The sequence below is a fragment of the Mus musculus genome, chromosome 5 (genome assembly GCF_000001635.26).
Source record: "Mus musculus strain C57BL/6J chromosome 5, GRCm38.p6 C57BL/6J".
NCBI lineage: Eukaryota > Metazoa > Chordata > Mammalia > Rodentia > Muridae > Mus > Mus musculus.
The window spans coordinates 13,567,860-13,581,802 of NC_000071.6; the positions used below are offsets into that span (position 1 = coordinate 13,567,860).

At 35.0% G+C, this 13,943-nt stretch overlaps 1 protein-coding gene across 7 annotated transcripts in view; it reads left to right on the top strand.

The window, feature by feature from the left end:
* Sema3a (sema domain, immunoglobulin domain (Ig), short basic domain, secreted, (semaphorin) 3A) overlaps positions 1–13,943 on the top strand; it is a 478,664-nt gene that overhangs the window by 443,038 nt on the left and 21,683 nt on the right. For all 7 annotated transcript variants that reach the window (XM_006503557.4, XM_011240665.3, NM_001243072.1 and 4 more), the window contains 3 exon segments: positions 2,287–2,378; positions 9,729–9,770; positions 13,133–13,290. In XM_006503557.4, the coding sequence (XP_006503620.1) occupies positions 2,287–2,378; positions 9,729–9,770; positions 13,133–13,290 (292 nt within the window).

Genomic DNA, 13,943 nt, shown 5'->3' on the forward strand with positions numbered 1-13,943 from the left:
GGTGAGAAACAGAAAGAAAATTACATTGGCTACAGCACAATAGCAGGCAGTAAAATGACTTTAAAGAATCAAAGTTTCATTACTTTATTGCGAAATACTGATGATATCTGGTTTAATGGTGTCAGGTTCTCAGCAGTACATTAAATTCTACTTTTACGGATAAGAAAATTTTCCTACAAAATAAAAAAAAAATCTTAATGAGATTCCATAAAAATCAGTAACTGTGAGTAGCACCTGAAGTTACAAATATAATAAAGAAATATAAGACAGTATTCCTTTTCAGTAAATAGTAGCTTATCTTTTAATGTCAAATTTTAACTAAATCTCTGAAGAGTAACTGGATTTGTTCAATTAATGTCACACCAGCCTTGTTCTCCATCTATAGTTTAAACTGGTTCAGAAGTCCCTTATCCACTCTCAAAGTAACAAGGTTATTTCCGGGTATTTGGACAAAGAAAACCAATCATGATCACTTAATTCTTCTAGGACACAAACTGTCTTTAAGACTCCATTTTCATGAGGATGTTGAATGTTGTATGATGTGGATGATTGCATGTCAGTAAAGACTAGGGTCATCTGTCAGCAAGTGAACTGATTACAGTAATTTTATCTTTTAACTAAGTTTCACTTCATAGCACATTGATCCTTGTTGAGTAATCTGATTCAATTTGTGTGAAATTGTTTGAAATACTATTCGGTAAAACTTGATCTGGAACACAGATAAGTTGTGTTTGGGTCCAGCAGACCCTGTGGAGGGACTAAGTAGATTAACCTAATTTCCCTTTAATCTTTGGTGTTATGAGTTGACTAAGGTCCTGTAAACAATGAAGGATCCTCTTAAAAGTGGACTATTTAGATTCTAAAAAGGATAGCCTTGATCACACAGAGTACATTGTGACAATCCACTGAGGAGAGTTGCCAAGAGAATGAATATATTAGTTTACATTTCTGGCACAGCAGTAAGAATTTCTTTGGAAAAAGATGAAGTTTGTTAAAACAAAAAACTGAAGCTCCAAAAAATTGTTCAAGTTTATGAAAAGCTAAAATTGTTTAGACTCTACATCTTACCCAAAGGAGATGCTATTTGCCTTCTTCCAAAGAGTAGAATCACACCTGTAACATGGTAAAATGAAACTTAAATGAAACTTAAAAAAAAAGACAGATCTTTTTATCAGGCATTTATTTCTCTTGACAATGAAATTTAGATAGTAACTTAAATCTCTAAAAGATATATCCAATGCTTTTTCAATAATTTGTATTCTTTAATATAAATTTTCTTAAGATTCTAAGTTGATCATTCAGTGTATGTCTTATAGACAAAGTTATGGTTAAGTAGTCTCAAATGTTTATTTTGAGAAATGACATTGTCCGTCATTACCTCAGTATTACTTGAACCTGCCTGAAGGGCCTGTAAGTGCTGCAGCTTTTCTTGGAGGGATGTATTGATGGATACTGAGGTCCGTGTTGTACCTAGAGATGGACAACATTCTTTACATTTCATATCCACAGAGTTCTCTGTGGACACATTCTGGTGTCAAAATATGCCTGGAAAAGTCTGTCATGTCAAATTGGTAACTTTTTTTTAGTTTTTGTTTTCTCTTCATAAACTGTAATGAAAAAGTAAAATGTTATCTGATTTAGTCAGTTTTTGTTGTGTTTATTGTATTTTTGAAAATTTGTACATTTCAGGTTAAAATCTTTTTAAAGGTTGATATAGTTTTTTAAATTGACTTTTTATGTTTCCAAGGCTATCTTTATAGATTACAAACTAATAGAATAAAATGGATTTTAATGTCGAAGTTTATACATGTACCCATGTGGAAAAGAAATATAAAAAGTGAGGTTGGTAAATGATTGTTTTCTTGGGACTGGGGAGATAGCTCAGGGTGTGAAAATGCTTGCTGTGCTTGAGTTAAGCATTTTGAGTTCAGAGCTCTGGAAGATACAGTAAGTATGAGACAGCCTCAGCATTTCTGTGGGGAGATGGAAGGTGGAGGTCCAGAAGCTCGAAGGCCTGCAAACCTAGAATAGGGAGCAAGGCATCACAAACAATGCAAAAGACCCAGCTTTAGCAATACGGAATGCATGGACTTATTTCTAGACGTTTTCCTCTGAGCTTTATATGAGTGCTATAGCAAGCACACACCCTCCCCAGTCCACAAGGTTAAAAATTAAACAATAACAAGAAGAACAAAATTTTTTTTCAAAATTCCTATTGTTACATTAGAAATGAACTCTGTTCCAATCTACTTAAGTTGTAACCTTCTCTTCTGCTTTCTTTGAAAGATGTTGGAACCGTTCTTAAAGTGGTTTCAGTCCCCAAGGAGACTTGGCATGACCTAGAAGAAATTCTTCTGGAAGAAATGACCGTCTTCCGGGTGAGTGCTGACTAATTCCAGTCATCTCCCAAGACAACTGAACACTGAAGCCACAGTACATGGTACTCTTGTAGACTTTTCCAGTTAGTGTGTCAAGTAGAAAGCCAGACATTAGTCAAAATAAACCTTGAAAGTATCATTGAAGTTAAATGTAAAGACCCAAAAATTCCTGGCTTCTATATTGTTTTTTAAAAAATAAAATATATGATTTACATTTTGCATTATTTATATCTTACCTTGAAGAGCAAATGCTTCCCCATTCAAAATCTCATCTCTCACAATTTATAGTATATCTGGCCTGATATGTAAGTCCTGGGTGCACTGACGTAGATACAGTTGGATGCTTACTGCTGAAAAAGCTCACCCTTTCTAGTTCTCTCTGAATATTGCCTGGCTGGTTCAATTCATACATTCTGGCTCAAAATTCCTCTTCAAGCTGACTGATTCAATCCATCTTCTCTGTTTCTAACAGTGGCTCAGCTTGGCCTCATACTATCTTTGACAATGTGCTCTTAGCTTCTGGCTTCTTATTCTCTGGTTTGTTCTGTCTTCACCTGTGTCTAGCTTGTTCTCACTGCAACCTGTCTCTGTAAAACTATCCCAGTAAAATTGTCTCCCCCTCACCCAAATCTGGGAAGCTCTCTTAAGTAGCCTCTCTTTCTTATACATTCTCATGAGAGCTGAGCTTATCCTTTCTCTGAAACATCTGTCAAGTCTTTCTCTGATTCATCACTTTGTCTGCCCCTCAATTAGATGTCACTTTCAAACATGGATGCTTCCTTTGACAAACTAACTTTATCTTCATTGGTTGGGATTAAAGTTGTATACTAAGGGCATGTCTGTACTCCAGCCATAGTGATTGAAAGTGTGACATTCTAGCTGAATCACACAGACCTAGAAGGTCTTTGGATGTTTTATGGTGAAATTGTACTTGTTTTTCTTTTGCTATGATTACATAGTGTCTCCTTATGCCAGGCTGGCCTTTACTTTACTATGTAGCTGAGGATGATGTTGAACTTCTAATCTTACTACCTCCACTGCCTACATATTGGGATTATAGACATGTGCCAGAGTGCTTAACTGAAATACCATTAATATTTATTTTTTTATTGCTTTTGCCCATCAAAACTAAAAATGAACTAACTTCCTTATATATGTTCAGTAAATACCATTAATATTTATTTTTTATTGCTTTTTCCCATCAAAACTAAAAATGAACTAACTTCCTGATATATGTTCAACATAGACTTAATTTAAATACTCAGTGAAGTAACAATTTGACTTTAAAAATTTATTCCTTTGGCCATTTTTAAGTGTTGTTATAGAGTCTAGACTGATTGTGGCCAGTCATTATGCCAAGTGAGTTACCTTAAAAGGCAGACACATTGGAACCTTAACCTATAAATTGAAAAGTGTAATTATCCAAATGGGCTGTCATACACTATAGAATCCATTTACATTAGCAAACAAATTATGGGCTGTGAGAGCTAAATTTATAAGTGGCTGCCTGGTATTCATTATTATATCTCTAAGCCTAAAGTATAAATTCAGTCAACATTTATTAAAAAGTAGTGATACAAAAGTGAAATATAATAAAGATTGCAAGGACTTCTTTCTTCACAGAATTTAGTCTTCAAGTAAGATTGTAGATTATGGGGAAGGTGATTGAGAAATAACACAGTGTAGTCCTGGTGATCTGATTCTATATTATTCTCTAATAGAAACAGAAAAAAAACTTAATTTTTAAATAATTATTAACTTAACGTTTGTAAATAATGTCATGGGGCACACTGGTACAATGTCCTTATAAACACCCAAATATTCATAGACAACTATGTGACCCATAATTCTTTTCACCTTTCATATATTCAGGCTTTTATAAATATTCATATGTTGGAGAAGGAGAGAGATACAGAGACAGAGAGATAAAAAGACATAGACAGAGATAGAGGGATACAGACAGAGCAACAGAGACAGAGATATGACCACTGTAGGCTCAGTCTCTGACCTCATTATGATAAAAAGGTCTTCTGGGCTATACATCTCAGTTTCAAAGACTGATTTTTGCTATCACTTAATGGAGTTAAATTTACTGCATTTTAGTCATGTTATAAAATCTACAAATAATAATTTTTCTTATCTTCTCACAATTTTCTGTATTTTATTAAATAAATTATGCATGTTTTGGTAGTAATGCTATATATATTGTAGCTAAATTCCCTTTTAATGTTTCTGGAATCCGAGGTTTACATTTCACATCTTACTGTATTCCTTGATCTATTATTTTTTTAAAAATCCAACTTGAAAGAAGTTTAATTTAAGCTAGTGTGGCTTTTAGCAAAAGGATGATGAGCACCAACAGATTAGCAGATACAGATATTTAATATCTACAATACTTTGTTCTGAATTGGGGATTTCCAAAGAAATACATTTCAAACTTACACCTGTGGTGATTGCTAGGACACAATTTTATGGCACTTAAGGTATAATGAGAAAAAAAATCTTTATCACTCTCTAATGATTATGAATACTTAACATTGTTCTGTAAAGGAAGAAACTATTTATATGTCTAAATTGTGTTAGAAAATGGTTGCATTTGGATAGTAAACTTCTTCTATAGGAGCTGTTTGCATTTTCCTCCTGATTTCTACTCTGCATATTGCCACAATTATTTCTTTGGCATGCAAGCAGACAAAACATCTTTGGGCAGAGTTTACAGAAATATTTACTTTCAGCATTCTATTCTATCAGCCAAAGTTCATACATATATTGTGGGATAGAAATTGGAATATTTCACTGTCAAGCTTTGTCTAATTTTGCAGCAGAAAACGAAAAACTGCAAAACATTAAAGTGATAGCCACATACAATGAAAAGCAGGAAAGTGTTATGGTCTTTATGTTTCTATTTGACACTTGTGTCATTCCATTTAAAATAAAATACAGTTTAAAAAGATCAACTGAGCTTTACAACAGCTTGATAGGGTAAACACACAAGCTAAAGATGTAAGGCCATGACCAAGCTGATACACTCTTATAGTGTTTAAACACAGTTAAACACTATGTTAGGTTACCCATATTACCACCTTCATGAGACCATGTTCTTATGAGTCTTTTTTAGACTGAATACTAATAAATTCTTGGGTTAAAACCAGTATATACCTCTTGCCATCTTGAGATCTGTTTTAAGAAAACACCGGAGCTAATCACAGAACATTCCAGTGGTTTTGGTTATGAGATAACTCTTACTCTGGTAAAGTCATGGTCCAGTCACTGTATAGAAAGATAAATGTTCCTTGGCAATACAATTTTGCAGAGTAAAAATTTTAATAGACAATAAGAGGTAAAGTAAAGTCAGCCTGGGCATTGGACTAAGAAACCAACAAACATGGCCATACCTATTCGAAATAGCACTGTAGCACAAACATACAGCCTGAATCTGACTGTAATTTGACAGAAGTCATCTGAATTTGACAGTGGTTTACTTACTAGGTGTTTCTGAATGAGCTAGTTAGTTAATGGATCATCAATTCATTCTTAGAATGACGATTACCATCATGAACTCTTAAAGATTCGCTTTTTATAGTAAAATTAAGCTAACTGGTAAGTGCTCATTTTTAGAAAATTGTACATGAAAAAATCTGCTCCAGCATACTGGGCTTCCATATCATTGTCTTTTTAAGAAGATATAAAAAGCCAAACACATGGTAATTTTTCACCTTCACTGGACAGTACAGGGACCTCCACCCCGTCCTTCCAATGAGCTTTCCTTTTGAGTCAGTTAAGTTTCACATTCAGTCATGGCGCCATGAGGACAAAAGAGTTTATTTATAGTCCTATTGAGTGCAAAGGATTTCAAGCCAGTTACATCAATAACACTTGCATTTTAAGCCCAAGTGATGCAATATTCCTTGAACAGCTGAGCAAACAAATGAAAGAGTTTAATTTTTATTCAAATGTAAAACATAATTGGTGCTTTCCAACTCCAGTCTATTAACTTCTTCTGAAGGAGCTTCCTTTCCAGCGCTAAGCAGCTAGTAAGCTAAATCGGAATCTCCTGGGATCAGCAGGTTGAAAAGCTTTGCAAGAGCAAAAGATTAATAATGACTAAATTGAAATATCTAGGATATGTATAGTAAATTTGAGTCATAGAAAATCTTGAAAAGATGCTAAGTTTTTAATGTTTTGCTTGAACACCAACTAAATTTGCAATTGAAACCAATGTCATAGAAAACTGCTTAGTAAGATTTTACTGAAAGGACCCAGATGTAGCTGTCTCTTGTGAGACTATGCCGGGGCCTAGCAAACACAGAAGTGGATGCTCACAGTCAGCTAATGGATGGATCACAGGGCTCCCAATGGAGGAGCTAGAGAAAGTACCCAAGGAGTTAAAGGGATCTGCAACCCTATAGGTGGATCAACATTATGAACTAACCAGTACCCCGGAGCTCTTGACTCTAGGTGCATATGTATCAAAAGATGGCCTAGTCGGCCATCACTGGAAAGAGAGGCCCATTGGACACGCAGACTTTGTGTGCCCCGGTACAGGGGAACGCCAGGGCCAAAAAGGGGAGTGGGTGGGTAGGGGAGTGGGGGTGGGTGGGTAAGGGGGACTTTTGGTATAGCATTGGAAATGTAAATGAGCTAAATACCTAATAAAAAATGGAAAAAAAAAAAAAAAAGAAAACTGCTTAGTAAGCGGCGTCTGCTTTACGTGGAACTCATATTTGTCACCAGTTGTTTCTCAGAAAATGTGCAGCTTATTTAAATGGATGTCATTGGAAGACAATGTGCACTAAAATTCAGTTGCAGGCAGTACATATTCAAAACCGTTATTAATTTATTGGTATAAATAACAAAGGCATTTATATTAATTAAGAGATACTATAATCTTAATCTAGAATTTTGAACCATAGTATGACCCTATAGAATCTGTCATGTGTTCGAGTTTGTCTCTGGTTTTATAATTTACATATGAGAAGACCCATTTCTATCTGCTTTATAGATGTTTGCTTTTGCATAATCAATGAATAGGAAATAAAATTTTAATCAACTATATTTTAAAAGAACTTAGACTTCCTATTTTCATTGCATTGGTGTGTTAAGTTTTCTAGCTCTTGAGCCTCAACTATATAATTTCTTTAATACGAACTCACATGGTTAGTTATTTCTTTAGTCACATGAGGAATTCTCATGTGAAATGGATAAAGAGGGGAAAGTTGCCAGGGCAGTTTCTCCTGACATACTTAATTTCAGTTTTACTTAATGTACACCAATATTGTAGAAACCAAAAAAAAAAAAAAAAAAAAAAAAAAAAAAAAAGGAAAACCTTTCTTTTAAAAAAATTTTTATTGGGTATTTTCTTCATTTACATTTCCAATGCTATCCCAAAAGTCCCCCCTCCCCCCTCCCCTACCCCCCCCCTCCTACTTTTTGGCCCAATTCCAATTCTGAATATCTATGCTCCAAATGCAAGTGCAGCCACATTCATTAAAGAAACTTTAGTAAAGCTCAAAGCACACATTGCACCTCACACAATTATAGTGGGAGACTTCAACACACCACTTTCATCAATGGACAGATCGTGGAAACAGAAACTAAATAGGGACACAGTGAAACTAACAGAAGTCATGAAACAAATGGATTTAACAGATATCTACAGAACATTTTATCCTAAAACAAAAGGATATACCTTCTTCTCAGCAACTCATGGTACCTTCTCCAAAATTGACCATATAATTGGTCACAAAACAGGCCTCAACAGATACAAAAATATTGAAATTGTCCCATGCATCCTATCAGATCACCATGGAATAAGGCTGATCTTCAATAACAACATAAATAATAGAAAGCCAACATTCACGTGGAAACTGAACAACACTCTTCTCAATGATACCGTAGTCAAGGAAGGAATAAAGAAAGAAATTTAAGACTTTTTAGAGTTTAATGAAAATGAAGCCACAACATACCCAAACTTATGGGACACAATGAAAGCACTTCTAAGAGGAAAACTCATAGCTCTGAGTGCCTCCAAAAAGAAACTAGAGAGAGCACACATTAGCAGCTTAACAACACACCTAAAAGCTCTAGAACAAAAGGAAACAAATTCACCCAAGAGGAGTAGACTGCAGGAAATAATCAAACTCAGGGGTGAAATCAACCAAGTGGAAACAGGAAGAACTATTCAAAGAATCAACCAAAAGAGGAGCTGGTTCTTTGAGAAAATCAACAAGATAGATAAACCCTTAGCCAGACTTACTAGAGGGCACAGGGACAGCATCCTAATTAACAAAACCCCTTTTAAAGCAAAATATTTATAATCAAATACAAATTTTCCTTTTGTGACTTGATACTCCTAAGTAGTAAATACACCATTTCTGTGTAGACACAGTGGCATGACATAACTTTTACCCCAGTTGTCTTTGTGATTGATAATTCTTTAAGAAATCATTATTACATTTGATAATTGTATCATTCATTTAAGATATAAAGTAGAAAAGTATTAGGGAATCTCTAAATTACTCCATTAAGGTAACGCACATCCTCCATCATTCTTTTCACTCGTACATCAGGCAGCTTGGACGGAAGTTATTAAGAAAATCATGTGCTCAGTTCTGCCATCAGGTTTGAAGTGGAGCTCTTCAGTGCTGCCTGTGCATATGGGTTTGACAGCAGCACAGAGTGGCCCAGCTCAGTGAAATGAAGGGAGAACGGGAAGAATCTGCAAAGGAAGGCAAAACTGTCAGACTTGTCAGAGAGGCACAAAGAAGATCAGGAGGAGGGCTAAAAGGAAGCAATCAAAAAGTATTTTGAGGATAATGGAATCTGCTGGTGAATTCTGCTTTCGAAGATGAGAGGGAATATAGAGGAAGAGCTGGATGGAGAGGGCAGAGCGGTGGAGAGAAGAAATGACATTCAGCTTAGAATGATCAGAGTCTATTTAAAGGACCAAGGAAAGCACGTGCTGCCTGTCTTAGTCTTACATACATATAGAAGGGCAATAGAGTACAACAAAGTTTAAGAAATAGGTAAGGAAGGGGGGAAATGTAGACAATTTACATTTTCTTGGCTTAGTATAGACCTCCTGACTTGTCTCTAGGCCCATCCATTGAGCGACAAACACAAGTCCAACTGCAGGTAGGATCCCCAGAGATATCTAGATGATGCTAGTGTGCCCTTGTTTGCTTCGCTTATTTAGCACTTACCTCATTAGCCTCTTTCACAGATTTTATTTCCACTTAAAGTATTTGTTGTAGGCAGTGACATTATTTCTCTCAGAGCTTGTAAGTGTGTTAACCAATTTACTCATTAACTTTTCTCATTTATCAAGCACTTCTTTTGTTTATTTCTTAGGAACCAACAACTATTTCGGCAATGGAGCTTTCTACTAAACAGGTACTATCATAATATAGTATAGTCATCCCTGTGTTTTGTTAATTTTGCATTTGAACTTGACAGATTATCTTAATATCCAGCATATTTTATAGATTGGTAGGCAAGCAGGTAGTAAAAGACATCAAGTGCAAAGAGGTATTGTTATTATAACAAACTAAAAGAATGAAAGTTTTATCATCTGTGCCTTCTGAATTTGTTTCCCTGATAAATGATAACAACAATCTTTAAATTTAGATTTATAGTACTTCAGTGTCTAATGATATTTTACTCAATAGCTATTTTTGTATTTTAACAGTGTCCATATACATATTTTAAATTTAGTAAAGTTAGATCATTTTAGAATAAAAGATTTAAATTTTATTTAATTTTACACAAGTAGGCAACATACACCATATAGGTTGATGAAATATTATTTCATATGTTCATAAAAGTAAGCAATGAGGAGAGACCATTGGTCCTGAGAAGGCTTGATGCCCCAGTGTAGGGGAATGCCAGGATAGGGAATCAGGAGTGGATAGGTTGATGAGCAGGGGGAAGGGGGGTCAATTGGGGGGGGGTTGGAGAGGAAACCAGGAAAGGGGATAACATTTAAAGTATAAATAAAGAAAATATCTAGTAAAGAAAAAGTACTTATGTTGTTTGGAAGATCTTAACAGGTAGCTCTTACATTCAGTAGTATTGTGGTCATGAGAAGAGAAAATTGGTCACTTTGGTTAAGCGTACAATCAAGCACTACCAAATTGTGTATTCTACAACTCTAAGAATTCAGAGTTTTAGAGTAGCTCATGATTAGTCTTTTCATTTATAACAAATGGATGTTTTACCAAGACAAGAAAGAAAAACAACTTATTTCTCAATACTGTGCTAAAGATATGACACAATTTGACTTCTAAAAATTATGTTTTCTACATCACTACCTACTCTTCAATCCATTAAATGAATGATAATTTTGGAAATAAATGAATATACTGAACAGAGGTCTATTAGCAAGTAGCAGAGCATAAGGATGAAAACGAAGTTGGCTGCCCCTTACTGCTGTAAAAACTTATCTATAGAACTGTGAATGTAAGCCTCAGTTGGGATATAAGAGTTATTTCTGATCTGTTTGCCTGTTTTGCCTTTGACATTGTTCCACCTCTTGAACAAAATGATAAATTATGGTGCCAACAAAATGCAGCGTGTACCCTTTCCACACAGACATATCAAAATAGATTGATAATCTCCCAGATATTTAAACTCAGAGTGCTTACATGATTGACCTGATACTGCTATCGTACACCTCATTAACATGTATTCACCTGTTCTTCACATCTAAAAATTGTCACATCTTGGCAAGGAAATCCGGGGCTTTCCAGGATGCAAGCTAGACAGGGATAATCTTTCCTGTAATGATTTTTCAAGGTATTTATTTATATTTATCCTCTGCTAGACTTAAGAGCCAATCCTTACTGAATTACCTCTAAGTCTAATTTAGTAATACATCTTGTTTGAAAATGAATTAAGGTTTTTAAATATTTTAATATAATGCCCATTAATACAACATTCAAGTAAAAAAAAAAAAAGACACAATTTCACTCACTCTTAGAAGTTTTAAAGTGAGGAACCAGCAGTGATGAAACTAACCTTCTAGATAATGAAATCACATCCAGCTCATGGCTCATGATGTCATGAGGAGGCTAGTGAAATCTCCTGTGGTGATGTTAAATTGGGCAGAAAAAGCGCATCGGGTTGCTAGCTAGTCACTGGATTATGCTCAGTGATGCCTACATGCCCCAATGCTTCATGTGGATAGCATGATAATTTTTAGGTATCATTAGTAATCCTGAAGAATTATGGTAAAATTAAAATGACAGTGAATTACATTTAATTTAGGTCAATTTATTGGAGTTTAGGTTTTCATGATCATTAAGTCATTTGGATGGCTATACTTTTTTTTTTCTTTTTCTCATTTTCCTACACATATCTTTTTTCTCTTAAAGGCATGTGCCTGATGTAGTTACTTTTTTTGAGTAGTTCTTTTTCTACTCAAGTATCATATAACTATAAATTTATAACTATGTGTTTGCCATATGCTTCTTAAACATTATTAAACAAGCATGAGGTCTTTTGTTAGAAAGGCCAATTTGCTCAGTAACCTTTTTAAGCAAGATTACAAAGCCAGGACTAACTGTTACACTTAATCCACCCACTTTGGAAGTGGAGGCAGGAGATTTGCGAGCTTAAGACTAGCCTAGTCTATATGACAGTATCTCAAAATATCCAAAGCAAATCAGATGCCAGTGTTGGGTAATCATGTTCCTGATCATTGTTACCAACCATGTTTCTGGTTATTGCTGCGGCCCTCTAATTTCATATTTGCTTAAATATTGTGTACCTGCATCATCTCATTAAAACTGCTCTTATTTAATAGATTTCTAAATTTATTGTTTTAAAAAAATGAAATATGTTCTCTTATTAAGGAATCAACAAAATTTCCTAAACTGTGCTGGTTTATAGCCTCAAATATAAGTATTTTGCTTAGCTTTAAGCAGTTTCTATTATCTATAAAAAAAATTCTCCTCTAATAATTTTTAGATTTCAGTGAATATTTCAGCCTACATTCAACTTCATACAGATACAGATACACACACACACACACACACACACAGACACACACACACAGAGACACACATACATACAGAATATATAATATATATATTCATAATATATATATATTCTGTAAGTGAAAATCTTTGAAAATGCAATGTTGACTATGTGCATTTCTATTAGACAATCTATAATGTCAGAGAGCATCCTTTTTTTCCCAATGAAGTTGTTCTAAAGTCAATTTTCATCTAAATCCTATAAAATTAAAATATATTTTTAAAGTCTTTTTCTGTGGGTTATTATTATATAACTCAATATTTATATAACTCTTAAAAATTTATTGCATCTTTACTCATCTTGTATGAGTGAGGGTTGTCACAGTGCAGTTATGTATGTGAAGATCAGAAGTCAGCTCTTATGCTCATCATGTGGCCCCGGAATCTGCATCAGAATATCAGCTTAGCAGCAGATACATTTATCTGATTAACCGTGTTCTGGCATAGTATTTATGTAACTTTTACTTAAGACCCTTTATATAATCAGTCCTCTAGTAAAAAAAAAGAGCATGTCTCTCCCTTACCTGTTGCAATCAGGTGCTTAAAGCTTGTTTCTAATTCACTAAACCAGTATTATCTGCTAGACCTTGGAAGAAATGATCGAAGTCAATTTTAATACACACACATGCACGTGTGTGTGTGTGTGTGTGTGTGTATGTGTGTGTGTGTGTTAGTTTTAAAAGCGGCAGTCTGAAGAGTGTTTTCTTAACTCATCTGCAGCAACAGCTGTACATTGGCTCAACTGCGGGAGTGGCACAGCTTCCTCTACACCGCTGTGACATCTATGGCAAAGCCTGTGCAGAATGCTGCCTCGCTCGGGACCCTTACTGTGCCTGGGATGGGTCCTCATGCTCACGCTATTTTCCTACTGCAAAGAGGTAAGGTGAACAGTAAAGAGAAAATATAATGTTTCTTGGCAGCTGGACGGATTTGTTTTATAGAACAGCCCTTTATAAATAAGCACGCACCTTTCTGTGCAAATAAGATTTGAGGTGGAATCTGTGGTGCACTGATGTCTTCAATGTATTAATACTGATTAGCAAATGTTTGTAAATTTATTTAGCTCAAGAATTTTTTATTTGTCCTTGTTAATACTACATCATCTGTGGTTACAAGATTTTCACTTGAAACATAAAGGTACATAATAAAATCTGATATTTTATGTGTGTATGCGTGTGTGTGTGTGTGTGTGTGTGTGTGTGTATGCGTGTGTGTGTGTGTGTGTGTGTGTGTGTGTGTGTGTCTGTACTACTCATGCATTCTAAGTGTATTCTTTTTATTTACAATTATTTTAGATGGAATTTTTAAATAAAAATTAAGTTTTAGTTGAAGAGTTATTAACAGGTCAGGTGCCAGGGAGATGGATTGATGTGTAAAGTGCTTATTATACAGTAAGTCCCCGAGTTCAGGTTCCCAGAACTCTGGGGAAAACCTGGTATGAAGTCATTGAGAATGAGGGGTACAGAGACAGAGGGATCTTGAGAGCTCACTGATTCGCTTCTCTAGTAAAAGTGGTGAGCTCCAAGTTTAG